Source organism: Hyla sarda, chromosome 3 (genome assembly GCF_029499605.1).
Source record: "Hyla sarda isolate aHylSar1 chromosome 3, aHylSar1.hap1, whole genome shotgun sequence".
Taxonomy (NCBI): Eukaryota; Metazoa; Chordata; class Amphibia; order Anura; family Hylidae; genus Hyla; species Hyla sarda.
Window position 1 is genome coordinate 427038129 of NC_079191.1, and position 18041 is coordinate 427056169.

The 18041-nt window shown below is 44.6% G+C and overlaps 1 protein-coding gene across 1 annotated transcript in view; it reads left to right on the forward strand.

Moving 5' to 3' along the window:
• The window catches only part of LOC130361081 (calpain-8-like), a 51252-nt gene that overhangs the window by 9247 nt on the left and 23964 nt on the right, over positions 1-18041 (forward strand). Inside the window, exons 4-6 of the mRNA XM_056563648.1 lie at positions 9515-9633; positions 10694-10827; positions 12889-13054. Of these exons, the coding sequence (XP_056419623.1) occupies positions 9515-9633; positions 10694-10827; positions 12889-13054 (419 nt within the window). The remainder of the gene's footprint in view (positions 1-9514; positions 9634-10693; positions 10828-12888; positions 13055-18041) is intronic.

The following is an 18041-nucleotide window of genomic DNA, read 5'->3' on the forward strand; positions in this document are numbered from 1 at the left end:
CCCCCTCTTGTCACATTCCCCCCCCCCCTTGTCACATTCCTCCCCTGTCACATTCCCCCTTCATGTCACATCCCCCCCTCTTGTCACATCCCCCCCTCCCCTGTCACATTCCCCCCTCTTGTCACATCCCCCCCCCCTTGTCACATTCCTCCCCTGTCACATTTCCCCCTCCCCCTTCATGTCACATCCCCCCCCTTGTCACATCCCCCCTCTGTCACATTCCCCCCCCCCCCCCCCCTTGTCACCTTGTTCTGCAGCAGGATACACTGGTTTTCCGGGCAGATTTCAAACCTAGTGTATTTGCTGCAGAACAAGTCCTTTCCCCTTCAGCCAATCACAGGCTTTACACCACTGCGGCCTGTGATTGGCTGAAAAGTGAAAGGTCCTAGAAGATGAATAGAGCAGGGACCGGAGCGCACGGAGGGGAACGACATCTTCAGGGACCGGGACTAGGTGAGCAAAAGGTTTTTTTATTTTACTACTTTTTCCTTTTACATTTAGCTCAGTGTTTTTCACACAGGGTGCCTCCAGCTGTTGTGAAACTACTACTCCCAGCATGCCCGGACAGCCTTTGGCTGTTCGGGCATGCTGAGAGTTGTAGTTTTGCAACAGCTGGAGGCCCCCTGGTAGGGAAACACTGACTTTTAGTATTTTTCTTTATCTGCTCTGGCCGGCCCCCGCAAAGGGAGCCGACCCGAGCAGATAATCGCATGTTTTCCCGGGATTGCTTTTGCGATATATCGTGCAGCCCGGCCGGGAACTCTGCAATTCTACCCTGAGCGTGACTCGGGGTTACCGATCCTGGCAGGGAAAATTAACCCCAAGTCACGCTCGGGAATACCGCTCAGGAGGTTAATACTTCCGGTGTGTGATACCACTGAAAGAGAATTTTGTATTGATTTTCTTTATGGATTACACAAGAAGAAGACTTCGCTGCTCGATTCCATATAGTTTGCCATGTGGCTCTTGGAATTTCATAGCCTAAATATTCTTCCCATTTTGTCACGTAGGGGTGTTTCCATTTATCTTGATATATGAAAGAATGTAAAATATTGTAAATGGAGGATATCAACCCTCTCGTGGTGGTCTCACCCCTACACAACAACTCAAAGGATGTTGGTTAAGGGAAAGCAGCTTCAGGTGAGCCTAACCCTGCATGTGAAGTGACGGATTGGAGAAAGTTTTGTGTGTCATTAGGAAGATTAAACTTGTCACTAAGGGTTTGAAAGGTTAGGAATGTCCTTTTGATCGGGTCCACTAGATCTGCAAAATGAAACAACCCTCCCTCTACCCAGGGGGAAATGATATCTACATCATTATTATCAGGAATAGAGGGATTCAAAATAAAGGGAGTTAGAAGGGAGTTGAGGGATTTTAAGGAATATTTAGTCCTGACAGTTTCCCATATTTTTTATGTGGTTCTCATCGGGCCAAGTAAGTGTTTTGGATTGACCTGATAGTTTGAGTCCCAGATCGAGGCACATAAATGGACCGGGGCCGACCAAAGCTTCTCTATGTCCGTCCATTTATTATATGCATGAAGTCGTGACCATGATGGAATACTTTTAAGGTGGGCTGAATAATAATAGTCATAGACGTCTGGCAGTGCCAGTCCTCCATGGTTCTTTTTGGCCGTCAAGACAGACAACGCCAACCTGTGGCGACCCCCCCCCCCCCCCCTTCCAGACAAACCTGAGGATGGATGATTGAAAACCCCTTAATGCTCCCTTAGGTATTAATACTGGCAACGTTTCCAATAAATAAAGGAATCTGGGTAACACTGACATTTTGACTGCTGAAATCCTGCCAATAAGGGATATCGGGAGACCAGACCATTTTTCCATTTGGGATTTAATGTCTTTAAAGAATTGGGGAAAATTACATTTGTAAAGAGTAGAGTATTTAGAGGTAATGCGGACACCTAAATAAGTAATAGAGTTATCCTGCCACCTATAAGGATAATTTAGTTTAAGAAGAGAAAGTTGGGTTTCAGGAATGTTAATGGGTAAAGCTTCTGTTTTACTTTCATTTATCTTATATCCTGACATACGGCTATAAGTGTGGATAATGGAATGGAGGTAAGGTAGTGAAGTAAGGGGATTAGTTATGGTTAATAATACGTCATCCGCAAACAGCGACTAGGGCCGCTAATGGTTCTATACATAGCACAAATAATAATGGGGACAGAGGACATCCCTGTCTCGTCCCATTGTGGATTTTTATTTTTTGAGATGTGGCGTGAGGGAATCTAACCTGTGCCGTTGGGGATGAGTATAGGTATGAGATCATCTTCCTAAACGGTCCCGAGACTCCAAAAGCTCGCAAGGTAGATTCCATAAAAGGCCAACTTAAGCAGTCGAACGCTTTTTCTGCATCTAAACTTAACACAAGTCCAGAGGACTTAGTCCTATGTATTACCTCTATGAGATTGACCGTGCGTCTTGTGTTGTCCCCAGCTTGTCTAAGCTTCTTAAATACTTAGTTACTTCATCCAGCATGGTGGATCCATCTTCTATTCTCCTTCAATATGGCCGCCTCTGTCTCTCTTCTCATAGCCTTCATTCTCCGCCTCCTCCTCCTTCTTCCGTCCGAGCCTTCGTCCATCATGAACTCATGTCTAACTTCTACTAATAGTCATGGGTGTGTCTATAATGATGCAGAGTATCTCCTTTATAAATAAGGATGTGTTTATCTTAATTGAGGGGGAAGTGTTCATAAATATACATATATGGTTCTGTGGTGTCCCGGTACAGGACATGGTCCTGTACCATCTCTAGGTCCCCTCCGGAAGAGTTCCTGCAGTCCATAGGGCACTCCTGCAGGGCTCACCCCTTGCTCACCTTCTGTTAATGCATTGTAAATGTGTTGTGTACATATTGTTCATTATACATAAAGTTGTACATATGTATAGAGGTTAGTCATGTGAACCACTGTCATGTGACACTACCCAGAGTGCCATGGGCACAGGAACCACAGGCTTAGCAACAAATGGGCTTTAGTCCAGCCCCCCTAGTATATAAGGGGCAGTAGTCTCTCAGTTACCTCTCTTATTTCCTGGATTTCAGCCAAGCACCATACCTGTACTATCTAAATTCATCTCCGCTAGGCCAAAGCCTAAAGAACCTGCAGCCACTTCAAAACGTGAGTTATCAAGCTCTATCTACAATTCTAATGACTACTACTCAACTCAAGAATAATATTAGTAGCACAGTGGCCTGAATAAATCATCTCAATACTACAAGTCCCAGCAAGCCTGTGAGGTTTCCTGCATCCCAGTTGCCTCTAGAGAAACTGCATAACTGTAAAGACTGTTTCTTAAATTAAAAGTTCCAGTACTTGCATAATTCCTGCTGTGGACATTCCTTTATTGAAGACCATTTTTGGGTTGGTTGACAGCGGTTACCATACCGGAATAACCACATCATGGCATCACGAATAATCAAGGGTTATACCACCAGACCATGCTACACTATTGCAACACCCCGACACCACATAGCTTTTGGCATCCTACGAACAGGATACGGGTGTGTGCCTTTAATAACTCAGCTACCCTGACCACCCGCTCCAAAAAACGGGTGTATTACAAAAACTTTATTACAAGTGCCATTAGTCCTCCCCTATGCAGGAAAGTGTATAGAGAACTGTCCAGGATTGTCGCAAGTAGCAACCGAAATTGTGCCCAAAAGTGTACAGGACATTGTTGCTGAAATTGTGCTTGCCGGGACGCTAGAAAAAGTAAGAGGGAGGTGAAGAATACTGTATTGTGGCCATGTGTAAAATCAGGAATGAAGCCATGTTACGTGCTCCGCTACAAAAAGTACCTGAAGGGGTTAAAGAGAAGCCCGCCAAAATGTCCCGCGCTGGTCTGCGTCCCGCCCCTGGGCATGGACATCATGTAGCTGTTTCAATGCCAAAGTGGAACTGTTGTTGTCTGCTTGTGTTTGCCGGGGACAGGAAGTAAGGGCTGCACCAATGAGGCCTTCTGGCTGGCTGCCATTTTGGTGAAGCCTCATGTAAAAGAAGCCACGCAGCCAGACCTCTACAGTCCGGAGATGGCGGCAAGGTGTGCAGAGATGGCGGAGCCCACAGGAACATGTGAGGAGAGCAGCAAGATGGCACTGGAACAGCATAAAGTTGCCACAACTTTTCCAAGACTAAGCTGACCGCTTGCAGCAGTTGTCCCTCTGGGCCGAGGAGGCCTGCAACCTGCCCCCGCTTCCAGAGGACGACGAGTGGCCAGCCACCCTGAGAGGGGAATCACCACGGACTTCAGTGACAGCAACGCCGGTGAGATTGTCCCCTCACCACAGATCCTGGGGATCCTGGGCGGAGATCGCAACCAAGGAGTCGGATGCAAGTACGACGGCCGAAGCCACTTTTTCTACTCCTTCATCCTCCTCCATCCCCGACAGGGAACCCCCAGTGCAGAAGTCTGTTCCAGTTAGCGCACGCCCGCAGTCACCCCCTCTTCCTTAATAGGTGTTCAGCGACGAGCTGGCACTTATCCAGTATATGTGGGATCATGTTATTCGCCTGCCAGGGAAGTCCCATCCACCGGTCCCCACAGCAAAGGCTGAGAGAGCCCTCCGAGAGGCCGAAATAGCCGGCATCATAGAAAATTTTAATGTGCCCAGGCCTACTCCCCAGAGGAGGTGAGGCCTAATCAGCGGGCACCGACCAATTTGCCTAGGCCTACTCCACACCCGAATGTGTGGCCTAATCAGCAGGCACCGACTGATGTGCCGCAGCCTATTCCACCAAAGGTGGTGTGGCCGAACCAGCCGGCACCAACTGTTGTACCAGTAGCCTACTCCACCTAAGGTGGTGTGGCCGAACCAGCCGACACCAACTGTTGTACCAGCTCAGCTGCTGCCATTAATGTTATAGTCAGTGTGAATTCATCTATAACACAGTCCTGGTTCTCCAATGTAGCCTGGGAGACTACTGTCAATCCCATAAGGGAAACCCAACCTTGTGCTCCTAAATGTTGCAAAATGGGAAGGAGGCCAATAGGCGAGGTTGGGAAGCAAGAAGATCCAACTTCTAAAAATATTGTTGGCATTCTACTAACTGTGTGGTACACAAGTACCTTCTTATTGTTACAGGTTCTTCAGTTCTGCAATGGTTCAAGATAAAGTACCTGGCAGGACTATGCCAAGAAGTTCAACTGTTTAGCAACGCAACCACCTTCGTAAGTTTGTGCCCGGCTCCTGGCCAAGAGACTCGTTGCCTGAGGAGATTCTAGTAAGTAGCCATGTTTTCATCCAGGACTCCGTAATGTAGGCGGTCTGTCGAGCCTTACATGACCGTTAATGTAAATGTTATAATAGTAATATATTTTTGTGCCCAAAATCTAGCACTTCAACCGCAGGTAAATGTAACCTGGATATCTCAAGTGTTGTGCTGCTAGCATGTAACCGTTGTATTTCAAGGAAATAAAAAAATTATGGTTACATAAAATGTCAAAAATGTAAATGATTTTACTGTGCAGAAGTACAACATTTCTGTACAGAAGAGAAAAAAATACTAGAAATAATAATTTTCCTTATAGGTTTCCTTATAGTATTTTCCTAAAGGTGCTCTCCCAGCTCCTCTGGGAGTAACAAGAAACGCCACCCTTCACTAGCGCCTAATTAATTAGATACCAAGACTGACTTCACATATGTTCATAAAATTCAGTGTACACATAATTCAGTACTTACCAATCCAATTAGTGTACATCCATAAAGTATAGTACACATAATTCACTAAAATTTCATAAACCTACCTCACAAGCACAAGAAAAGGAAAATGAGTCTTAGGGACTGTAACCTGTTTATTACCAGTCCATTCCACTGTTATGTACAAATGTCATGTACTAAAATGTTCTTTCTTATCTCTAAGTGTTCAGGATGCTTTTGTGGTCAGAAGGTATTCCTGTAGCTAACTAAAAAATACACGTATACAAAAAGATAACAGTAAGTGAAATTGTTATCTACATCCAGAGTTCTAGGGGTAAGTGTGTAGTACCAATAGACCCCAGTAGCTAAGGCATTGGGCAGAAAGCCTCAGGAAACCCAATCCGCAGCCAGTCTATAACAAGGGAAATAATATGTGGTATTATATCAAATATATGCCAATAAAAAGGTAACAGTGAGATTCATTTCAATATGTAGAAGCATTACAGTCATTATACATACTTCATGTCAAGTGTCAATAAAAAAAATACTATTTCCTAGTCATAGTCAAATATCTACATGTCAGTCAAATGTCATATGTCAATAAAGTTTCAGCTATAGACAGATGTTGTAGCTAGGATCAAGCTAGTCATATTGTGTTCAAATGTTTTTATTGAATTTTTCAAGAATTTACAAATAACATAAATTACATATAACACAGGCCATTACAACTTCATGGCCCTACAAGAAACAATACATATGATCTAAGCTAGTCATATTGTATGCCTAGTTGTTAGAGAGGCATCATAGTAAAAGAAAACAAGTATACCTATACAGAAAAAGGTATTGAAATGTAATATAGTATCATTGTTATACTGACTAATAACATCATCAGTAACTCACCAAAAGGAAAAGAAAAAAAAATATTTATTCCATCCTGTTCGTAAATAAGTTCCAGAGCATGTGTGGACATAATTTAAATGCACAAAGACTCTATATATTTTTTCCATCATTTTTATTATCGCCAGCCTGAACTGGGACATTTGGATTAATGCTTCAGGACTGCATACGGCGCTATGGCCATTCCGTTCCTCTCCTTAAAGGGACATACGTCGGGGACGACTTTAGTTAAGTTAGGGGGTTTGTGGTGTCCCGGTACAAGACATGGTTCTCTACCATCTCTAGGTCCCCTCAGGAAGAGTTCCTGCAGTCCATAGGGCTCTCCTGCAGGGCTCACCCCTTGCTCACCTTCTGTTAATGCATTGTAAATGTGTTGTGTACATATTGTTCATTATACATAAAGTTGTACAAATGTATAGAGGTTAGTCATGTGAAACACTGTCATGTGACACTACCAATGGGCACAGGAACCACAGGCTTAGCAACCAATGGGCTTTAGTCCAGCCCCCTAGTATATAAGGAGCTGTAGTCTCTAAACTCTCTCTCTTGATTCCTGGATTCATAAGAAAGCACCATACCTGTACTATCTAAATTCATCTCCGCTAGGCCAAAGCCTAAAGAACCTGCAGCCACTTCAAAACGTGAGTTATCAAGCTCTATCTACAATTCTAGTGACTACTACTCAACTCAAGAATAATATTAGTAGCACAGTGGCCTGCATAAATCATCTCAATACTACAAGTACCAGCAAGCCTGTGAGGTATCCTGTGTCCCGGTTGCCTCTAGAGAAACTGCATAACTGTAAAGACTGTTCTATAAGAATTACAAGTTAAAGTTCCAGTTCTTGCATAATTCCTCCTGTGGACATTCCTTTATTGAAAACCGTTTTTGGGTTGGTTGACGGCGGTTACCATACCAGAATAACCAAATCCTGGCATCACGAATAATCAGTGGTTAATAACACCAGACCCTGCTACACTATTGCAACACCCCAGACACCACAGTTCATTATCCCTTATCCCTATGTTGTCTTCCCTTGTAGGCTGCATAGTATACATTAGGTTGTGGGTGTTTTCTTCCCTGATTGGATACTCCATGTACATATATGGTTTAGTATGTATGTGTATATATATATATATATATATATATATATATACAGTGATCCCTCGACTTATGATGGCCCCGACATATGATCATTTCAACATATGATGGCCTCTCAGAGCCCATCGTATGTTGAAGGCAGCCTCGACATATGATGCTGCTGTGTGTCGGGGCCATCGTACAAACAGCTATCTGATAGCGCTGACAACTTCAGCAACTGACTGACAGTTGTTTAATGTGCCCCGTGTGCCCCGTTCTGCCTCCTGTTACTCACATGCTGTCCTGCTAACTCATACAGGCTTCCACTGTGAGCTCCGTGTAAGCCCCGCCCCCCCAGTGCAGCTATAGCCAATAGCCTGCAGCATCTTGCTGCAGGCATCCAATGAGCTGCTGGCTGCCCTCCCCTTCCTTTCCTATAGAGCTGTAGTCGGCAGGATCGTAATGGAGGACATTCTGTCCCCCCCCCCCCCCCCCCTGAAGGTATTTAAAGAACTGTACAGTACTGTATGCAATGTCACACATCACATACAATACATATACACACTATACACCCCATACATCAATGTTTCCCTATCAGTGTGCCTCCAGCTGTTGCAAAACTATAACTCCCAGCATGCCCAGACAGTCAATGGCTGTACATGCATGCTGGGAATTGTAGTTGTGCAACAGCTGGCGGCACTCTGGTTTGTTAAACACTCCCCATACACTCCACATACAATGGTCATCCCAGAACCAATTAGCAGTTTCCCATAGAGATATGTACTCAACATACAATGGTTCCGAGGCCCCAGAACCAATTACCATTTTTACATAGACATATGTACTCGACATATGATGGTTTCAAAATATGATGGTTCTCCTGGAACCAATTAATATCATATGTTGAGGGACCACTGTATATATATATATATATATATATATATATATATACACCACTATGGTATCTCAATGACAACCTGTAACCTTCTAAATATATATTCAACACTGGGAATTGTACGCGGTACCTAATAACCTTGAATCTTTCATAGTTATATTGTGTGTTGAAAAATACCATATTGCATGACATGTATCACACATCAAGCACAGTAACTTTTTTTTTTTGAGTCAGACTGGTGATCACATGACCCAGTTACAGTAATGAAATACATAGATGCTGCTATGCCGGAATGACGCTGTTCCCTTGCTATGGTTTTTATATACATTCTTGCCTATTTGATTTATATATGGGACTTATGGTAACACTTTTGTAAGGAATTCAATATCTCTCTATTGTTTTTGAAGGGTTGTAGTAGATTCTCTTGTTTTGTAGTCTATATTTTTTTCATGCCTAAAGAATTTCCCTTTTGCCATATAGTTTAATTACATTTGGAATACAGGTTTAACTCCTTTTTTTGCAGCGGAATAAATAATCCTAATATGTATTGTGCATGCAGTTATGTGTGGGGTTTCCCACGGTGTATAATGAGTTAACCCCTTCCTTTTGTCATTGCCATGTCCATTTTCCTACCTGTGGTTTTCTATCTGTGATAAGGTATTATAGTTAGTTGCTTTACACAGGTGTATGTTCTCATGCACCTGGGCATAGGGACTATTTTAGTAGCAGTGCACAATGTCTTCATAGGTTTATGAGTAAGAGGTTCTTTCCTCGAAACAGGTCAAGCCCTGCTATATGAAAACTTGATGTGTTCCCTCGCTGTATGCTTTTAACTATGTGCTGATAAAGGAGAAAACATTTTATTAGAACTTATGGGAGACTGGACTTTGGTTTGAAGACGCTTTATTACCGTGATATCCCTCCACCCAGGGTGACCTATCTGAGGTGATCAGCTGACATTCTCTTTGTTGGATATCCACAGGAGACTGCTGGTTCCTCTCCTCCATCGCATGTCTCACAATGAATAAAGAATGCCTGTATCGTGTAGTTCCCCAGGACCAATCCTTTAAGAAGGACTATGCTGGGATCTTCCATTTCATGGTAAGTTCCTTGAAACTTCTGGGCCCTGACACAAAGTCTGTAACAGGGTCCCCAACCTAACATGTGCCACTTACAAGAGTGTACATACCATATTTAAAGGGGTTGTGCAGCAAAAGCTCACCTATCCCGCTACCCCTAGGTCAGACCCCCCCCCCCCCCCCCACAATCTCCTGCACGGTGCCCCAGCTCTCCCCATGCACAGAGTGAAGATCTCCATGGGAGAGCCGGAGATACGTGAACTCTATACTCTGTACTATACTGGATTTTCAATTTTCCAATAAAGATGAATGAAGGGCGTGCACCGACCCTCCGCTCCACGCAGAAAGAGAGATGGAGCTCCATACATAAGATGGGGGGGGGGGGGGGGGGCATTGGCTGAACCCCCGTGATCAGCTTCTTATCTCCTTTCTTGTGCATAGGGAATATAGTAGGTTAGCTTTGGCTGCACAACCCCTTTAGGCTAAGTTTCCACATGTTTTTTTTTCTGGCAGTCTTTAGAAAATTGCCACGGCAGTTTTTGAGCCAAAGCCAGAAGTGTATTCAAAGGGAATGGAAATATAATAGGAGGACTTACACTTCTCCTCCATTATGGATCCACTTCTGACTTTGGCTCAAAAACTGCAGTGACAGAAATCCAAAAACTGCCAGAAAAAAACCCAAGTGGAAACTTAGCCTAAGGATTTCACACCTTCCATTCAAGTGATTTTAGTGCTACACAGTCAAGGGGTTGTTTCATGAAGACAACCTATGTCCATAATAGACGGGGTCCTTTATGTGAGGCCCTATATTTTAAACCTGAATGGAGAACATTTCTGGGACCACCATGGAATACTACATTTTTCTGGCCAGTGATGATGACCTCTAATAGCAAAAGCATCTTGTTTGTTGGCGGTGGGGCACTGTAAACTGATTGTTGTATTGGCTTCTGTCTAGAATGGGCTGTCCCTGATGAGAATACCCCTTTAATAACAGTGAAATTTGCACCACAAACTAACTTAGCTGCAGCGCTAACAAAACACATTCCATGTATCTATCACTAGAAAGATCTGGTTTCTTGCAGTTTTGGCAGTACGGAGAATGGGTGGACGTGGTCATCGATGACCGGCTGCCTACCAAGAATAACAAGCTCCTTTTTGTAAAGTCCGAAACAACTAAGGAATTCTGGTCCACCCTCCTGGAAAAAGCCTATGCCAAGTAAGTGCAAGAGAATGAAGGCCATATTTTAAGAAATAATCGGAGAATACATGTGGTGGATGTTTCAAAAGATATCACATTTTTTTTATCTGGAACCTAAGACTGTTCAGAATGTCAAAGGTAGAGGTGGCTCCCCCATCAGGTAACAGTTCAGTGATCAAAAAGTGAAGAAATTCAATGGTAACATACAGTAGTAATATCCATCCAGTTCAGCCTATTATCCTGTAATGGAAGGGAAAAATTTCCTACTAAATCTTAATCTTGCAGCCAGTGACCCTTCTGCGGCATCTGTAACTACAGCTTGTAATACTGTTACACTCCAGGCCCCTTATGAAGTTTTTTATTGTATTCCTCTGGCAAAGAGTTCCACAGTCTCACTGCTCTTACAGTAAAGAACCCCCGTCTGTGTGTGAAGAAATCTTCTTTCCTCGACTTAGAGGATGTCTTCTTGTTATAGATCCTTGGTATAAATAGATCATGTGATAGATCCCTGTATTGATCCCTGATGAGGCAAGATTACCTTGAACAATGTTGGGAGGGGGGGGGGTTAATAAGTCCCAGATGACACAAGTCGCACATGTACACCTTGGTGGGGGTCAGGGTGTATAAAAGACGTCCTCACTTGGTATCGAAATTGCTGATGCAGGGAATAAACCCTTCAGAAGCCATGATCAAAGTTGATCACGATAGCTAAAAGGTGTTAACGATGCCTCGCCAGTCTATTGGGAGGGCCATTCAGGACCTACATAGCACGATCTTGGGGTCCCAATCAGCCTGCGGATGACCCTAACCTGCCTCTGTTCTGTCTGATCTTCAGTCTCCTTCTCCAGTCTGCACTGGCAGGCTAGAAAAGTAGAGCGCCTGTTGCACTGTTCAACGCTATGCTATGTCCCAGCATTGTTCAGGGTATGCAATGTGTGTGACGGTTTTCTCACAATTCTTATGTGATTTTCTCTCCAATATTTCTTTTTACCAGCATACAAAATGATTGTTGTCTCAGATTTTTCCCAGGTTGCAATGTGGCCGAGACCTGACTCACTAGTCAGCTGATGACACGGAGCCTGTCTGCTTCAATGGGTGGAGGGATCACTTGGTGGGAGAGAGATCAATCTGCAACTAATGTAACAGCTGTAGTCACCCTGATTGAAAACCACAGGTCTTTTGATGTATGCAGCTCATTTATGTTTCAATGGGTGGGGTGGCTGATGTGGTGGAGGGAGGAAAATGGAATTGTGGGATTTGTAGTCAAAAAAAGAAAAGTCAAACAGGAAATACAAGTTAAAAAAAAGTTAGCCACAGTGTTATGGTAATCTCACAACATAGCCGTTTAGCCCCAAGACAAGCGCAGATCCTTCCTAAGCGTGTCCATTACTGCCTGCCAGGTAAGTACTAAAATCAACTTATGGTGGAGAACCCCTTTAAGTCTGTGGCGGGCGCTGCCTCCGAGACCAAGACGGGACGTCACGGCCACACACCCTCGTGATGTCACCACGCCCCCTCCATTCAGGTCTATGGGTGGGGACATGCCGTTCCTTTGGATAGGAGAAAATATGTATAAAGCCGGAATAAACCCTTTAAAGGAGTAGTCCAGTGGTGACTCAGTGGTGAACAACTTATCCCCTATCTTAAGAATAGGGGATAAGTTGCAGATCGCGGGGGGTCCGACTACTGGGGCCCCCTGCGTTCTCCTGTACGGAGCCCCGACAGCCCGCGGGAAGGGGGCGTGTCGACCTCCGCACGAAGCGGCGGCCGACACGCCCCCTCAATACAACTCTATGGCAGAGCCGAAGCGCTGCCTTCGGCAATCTCCGGCTCTGCCATAGAGATGTATTGAGGGGGCGTGTCGGCCGCCGCTTCGTGCGGGGGTCGACACCCGCTATCTGGCCGGAGAGCCGGGGCCCTGTACAGAGAGATCACAGGGGGCTCCAGCGGTCAGACCCCCCGCGATCTCAAACTCATCCCCTATCCTTAGGATAGGGGATACGTTTTTCACCACTGGACTACCCCTTTAAGGGGTTAACAACGTGAACACAGAAATAAAGAGAATGTATTTTTCTGCAGGCTCAATGGATCATATGAAGGCCTTATTTCAGGTTATCCTGTGGAGTCACTGCAAGATTTCACTGGTGGAGTTGGTGAAGACTTTAAACTGCAGTCTGCACCAGCAGATTTGTTCCAAAAACTCCAAAAAGCGCTGAAGGATCACAGCCTGGTTTGCTGTAACACAGTAAGTTATTGAAAGTCTTATCAGTGTTAAAAAAAAACTGAATGTGTGTTTTTCCTGGTGCAGGTACCGCGGGGGCTGGGGAATGACACAGGGATTCATGAGGTAAAGTTTCTCCTTGAGTAGACCTCCTCCGAACCAACAACAGCTTGCTGTATGGCACTACACACTGCCACCTATTGGACATAGGGGGAAATTCATCAAACCCTGTACAGAGGAAAAGTTGTTACATTTGCCCATAGCAACCAATCAGATCTCTTTTTTCATTTTTAACAAGGCCTCTGCAAAATGAAAGAAGCAATTTGATTGGTTGCTATGGGCAACTCAGCAACTTTTCCTCTGGACAGGTTTTGATAAATCTCCCTCATAGTGTCCATGCATGTCATTGCTCAGCCCCTTTAACCCCTTAAGGACCCAGCCAATTTTCACTGTAGAACCCGGCCATTTTTTGCACATCTGAACACTTTCACTTTAAGCATTAATAACTCTGGGATCCTTTTACCTTTCATTCTGATTCCGAGATTGTTTTTTCGTGACATATTCTACTTTATATTAGTGGTAAAATTTTGTCGATACTTGCATCATTTCTTGGTGAAAAAAATTTGATGAAAAAATTGAAAATGTTGCATCGTTTTTTTACTTTGAAGCTCTCTGCTTACAAGGAAAATGAATATTCCAAATAAATTATATATTGATTCACATATGCAACATGTCTACTTTATGTTTGCATCATAAAATTGACAAGTTTTTACTTTTGGAAGACACCAGAGGGCTTCAAAGTATAGCAGCAATTTTCCAATTTTTCACAAAATTTTCAAAATCGAAATTTTTCTGTGACCAGTTCTGTTTTAAAGTGGATTTGAAGGGCCTTCTTATTAGAAATACCCCACAAATGACCCCATTATAAAAAACTGCACCCCTCAAAGTATTCAAAATGACATTCAAAAAGGTTTGTTAACCCTTTAGGTGTTTCACAGGAATAGCAGCAAATTGAAGGAGAAAATTCAAAATCTTCATTTTTTACACTCGCATGTTCTTGTAGACCCAGTTATTGAATTTTTACAAGGGGTAAAAGGAGAGAAATCTTCCTAAAATGTGTAACCCAATTGCTCTCGAGTAAGAAAATACCTCATATGTGTATGTCAAGTGTTCGGCGGGCGCAGTAGAGGGCTCAGAAGCGAAGGAGCGACAATGGGATTTTGTAGAGTGAGTTTTTCTGAAATGGTTTTTGGGGGGCATGTCACATTTAGGAAGCCCCTATGGTGCCAGAACAGCAAAAAAAAAAAAAAAAAAAACATGGCATACTATCTTGGAAACTACAACCCTCAAGGCACGTAACAAGGGGTCCAGTGAGCCTTAACACCCCACAGGTGTTTGACGACTTTTCGTTAAAGTTGGATGTGTAAATGATTTTATTTATTTTTTCACTAAAATGCTAGTTTTCCCTCAAATAAAATTTTTTTGCAAGGGAGAATAGGACAAAATGCCCCCCAAAATGTTTAACCCTATCTCTTATGAGTATGAAAATACCCCATGTTAGGACGTAAAATGCTTTGCGGGCGAACTAAAATACTCAGAAGAGAAGGAGTCACATTTGGCTTTTGAAAAGCAAATTTTGCTGAAATGGTTTTTGGGGGCATGTCCCATTTAGGAAGCCACTATGGTGCCAGGAAAGCAAAAAAAAAAACACATGGCATACTATTTTGGAAACTAGACCCATCAAGGCACGTAACAAGGGGTCCAGTGAGCCTTAACACCCCACAGGTGTTTGATGACTTTTCGTTAAAGCTGGATGTGTAAATTTATTTATTTTTTCACTAAAATGCTAGTTTTCCCTCAAATTTAAATTTTTTACAAGGGATAATAGGACAAAAGGCCCCCCAAAATTTGTAAACCCATCTCTTCTGAGTATGGAAATACCCCATGTGTGGACGCCAAGTGCACTGCGGGCGCACTACAATGCTCAGAAGAGAAGGAGCGCCATTGAGCTTTTGGGGAAAAAAAATGTTTGGGATGGAAGTTTACAAAGCCCCCCGTGGTGCCAGAACAGTGGACCCCCCCACATGTGACCCCATTTTGGAAACTACACCCCTCACAGAATTTAATAAGGGGTGCAGTGAGTATTTACATCCCACTGGCGTTTGACAGATCTTTGGAACAGTGGGCTGTGCAAATGAAAAATTCCATTTTTCATTTTCACAGACCACTGTTCCAAAAATCTGTAAGACACCTGTGGGGCGTAAATGCTCACTGTACCCCTTGTTACATTCCGTGAGGGGTGTAGTTTCCAAAATGGGGTCACGTGGTTATTTCTTTTTTTGCGTTTATGTCAGAACCGCTGTAAAATCAGCCACACCTGTGCAAATCACCAATTTAGGCCTCAAATGTACATGGTGCGCTCTCACTCCTGCACCCGCAGAGCATTTTACACCCACATATGGGGTATTTCCGTATTCAGGATAAATTGTGTTACAAATTTTAGGGGTCTTTTTTTCCTTTTACCGCTTGTGAAAATAAAAAGTATGGGGCAACACTAGCATGTTAGTGTAATCTTTTTTATTTTTTTACACTAACAAGATGGCGTAGCCCCCAACTTTTCCTTTTCATAAGGGGTAAAAGGAGAAAAAGCCCCCCAAAATTTGTAGTGCAATTTCTCCTGAGTACGGAAATACCCCATATGTGGCCCTAAACTGTTTTCTTGAAATACGACAGGGCTCCGAAGTGAGAGAGCGCCATGCGCATTTGAGGACTAAATTAGGGATTGCATAGGGGTGGACATAGGGGTATTCTACGCCAGTGATTACAAAACAGAGTTCCTCCAGCTGTTGCTAAATTCCCAGCATGCCTGGACACTCAGTGGCTGTCCGGAAATGCTGGGAGTTGTTGTTTTGCAACAGCTGGAGGCTCCGTTTTGGAAACACTGCCATACAATACATTTTTAATTTTTATTGGGGGGGACAGTGTACGGGAGTGTTTATGTTGTGTTTTACCCTTTATTATGTGTTAGTGTAGTGTAGTGTAGTGTTTTTAGGGTACATTCGCACTGGCGCGTTATGGTGAGCTTCCCGCTAGGAGTTTGCGCTGCGGCAAAAAATTTGCCCATTTCAATGTACCCTGTACGTTCACATGGGGGGGCAAACCTCCAGCTGTTTCAAAACTACAACTCCCAGCATGTACTGACAGACCGTGCATGCTGGGAGTTGTACTTTTGCAACAGCTGGAGGCACACTGGTTGGAAAACCTTCAGTTAGGTTCTGTTACCTAACTCAGTATTTTCCAACCAGTGTGCCTCCAGCTGTTGCAAAACTAAAACTCCCAGCATGTACTGATCGCCGAAGGGCATGCTGGGAGATGTAGTTATGCAATAGCTGGAGGTACGCATCTACAACTCCCAGCATGCCGAGACAGCTGTTTGGGCATGCTGGGATTTGCAGTTTTGCAACATCTGGAGGGCTACAGTTTTAGAGAACACTGCAAAGTGATCTCCAAACTGTGGTCCTCCAGCTGTTGCAAAACTACAAATCCCAGCATGCCCAGACAGCAAACAGCTGTTTGGGCACGCTAGTAGTTGTAGTTTTGCAAGATCTGGAGGAATACAGTTTAGAGATCACTGTATAGTGGTCTCTAACTGTAGCCCTCCAGATGTTGCTAGGCAACTCACCGGCTTCCGTTGGATCCAGCCACACGTCATCGACGCCCGCCGATCTCCGTCGCCCGCTGCCTCCAACGCCCCCGCCCGGATCGGTAAGTGGATCGTCAGCGCCGGTCCTCTGTCGTTTCCCCGTTCTGCCCCGCCTATTGTGAGTGGGCAGGATGGGGAAAACGAAAGTTAACACCCCCCGCCCCCGATCTGCTATTGGTGGTCACGTCTAGACCAGCAATAGCAGGGATAGGAGGGGTGGCACCCCTGCCACCTCACTCCTATACCTTCAGGGGGATCGTGGGTGTCTTAGACAATCGCGATCCCCCTTATATTCCGGGTCATCGGGTCACCATAGACCCGTAATGACCCGGAATCGTGCAAATCGCAAGTGTGAATTCACTTGAGATTTGCCGAGATCGCAGACATGGGGGGGTCTTATGACCCCCCCGGGCGTTTGCACGGGATGCCTGCTGAATGATTTCAGCAGGCATCCCGGTCCGATCCCCGCCCGGCGGGGACCGGAATTCTCCATGACGTACGCGTACGTCATGGGTCCTTAAGTACCAGGGTGTCATGAAGTACGCGTACGTCAAGGGTCCTTAAGGGGTTAAAGGGGTACTCCGCTGCTCAGCATTTGGAACAAACTGTTCCGAACTCTGGAGCCGGCACCGGGAGCTCGTGATGTCATAGCCCCACCCCATCATGACGTCACGCCCCACCCCCTCAATGCAAGTCTATGGGAGGGGGTTTGACGGCTGTCACGCCCCATTCCCATAGACTTGCATTGAGGGGGCGGGGCATGACATCATGAGGAGGCGGGGCTATGAAGTCCCAAGCTCCCGTCTCCATCGTTCGGAACAGTTTGTTCCAAACACTGAGCAGTGGAGTACCCCTTTAACCATTTACTGAAGGAGTGCTATCTCCAATTGGTTACAAGCTGTTTTTATTCTGGAGAAATGATTCTTTGCACAGAGATTTACAGAACACCAAAGAGAGATTCCCTGTGTCATGCCCCGACCCCTCAGGCCCTGCACTGGGCATAAGGAACTATATCACATTTGTATGAAGAGGACATTTTGGAAGGGTTGGCTTTACACGAGGAGAAGACATTGTCAAAATTCCCCCAAGGCTGAAAAATGGTACCATCCAGTGAATTCTGAAGGTGCTGTACAGAGAACTGCAGTGTTGGTCTCCGGAGCTTCCAGGGGTGTTCCTAGGGTCTTTGACACAAGCTCCTAAGCATAGTGTATGTCCCACTATACAGTATATACTTACATGTTATCGAAAATACCGCAAGAACCAAATACAGTAGAATCTCCCAATAGTGGACACTCACGGGGAATAAAA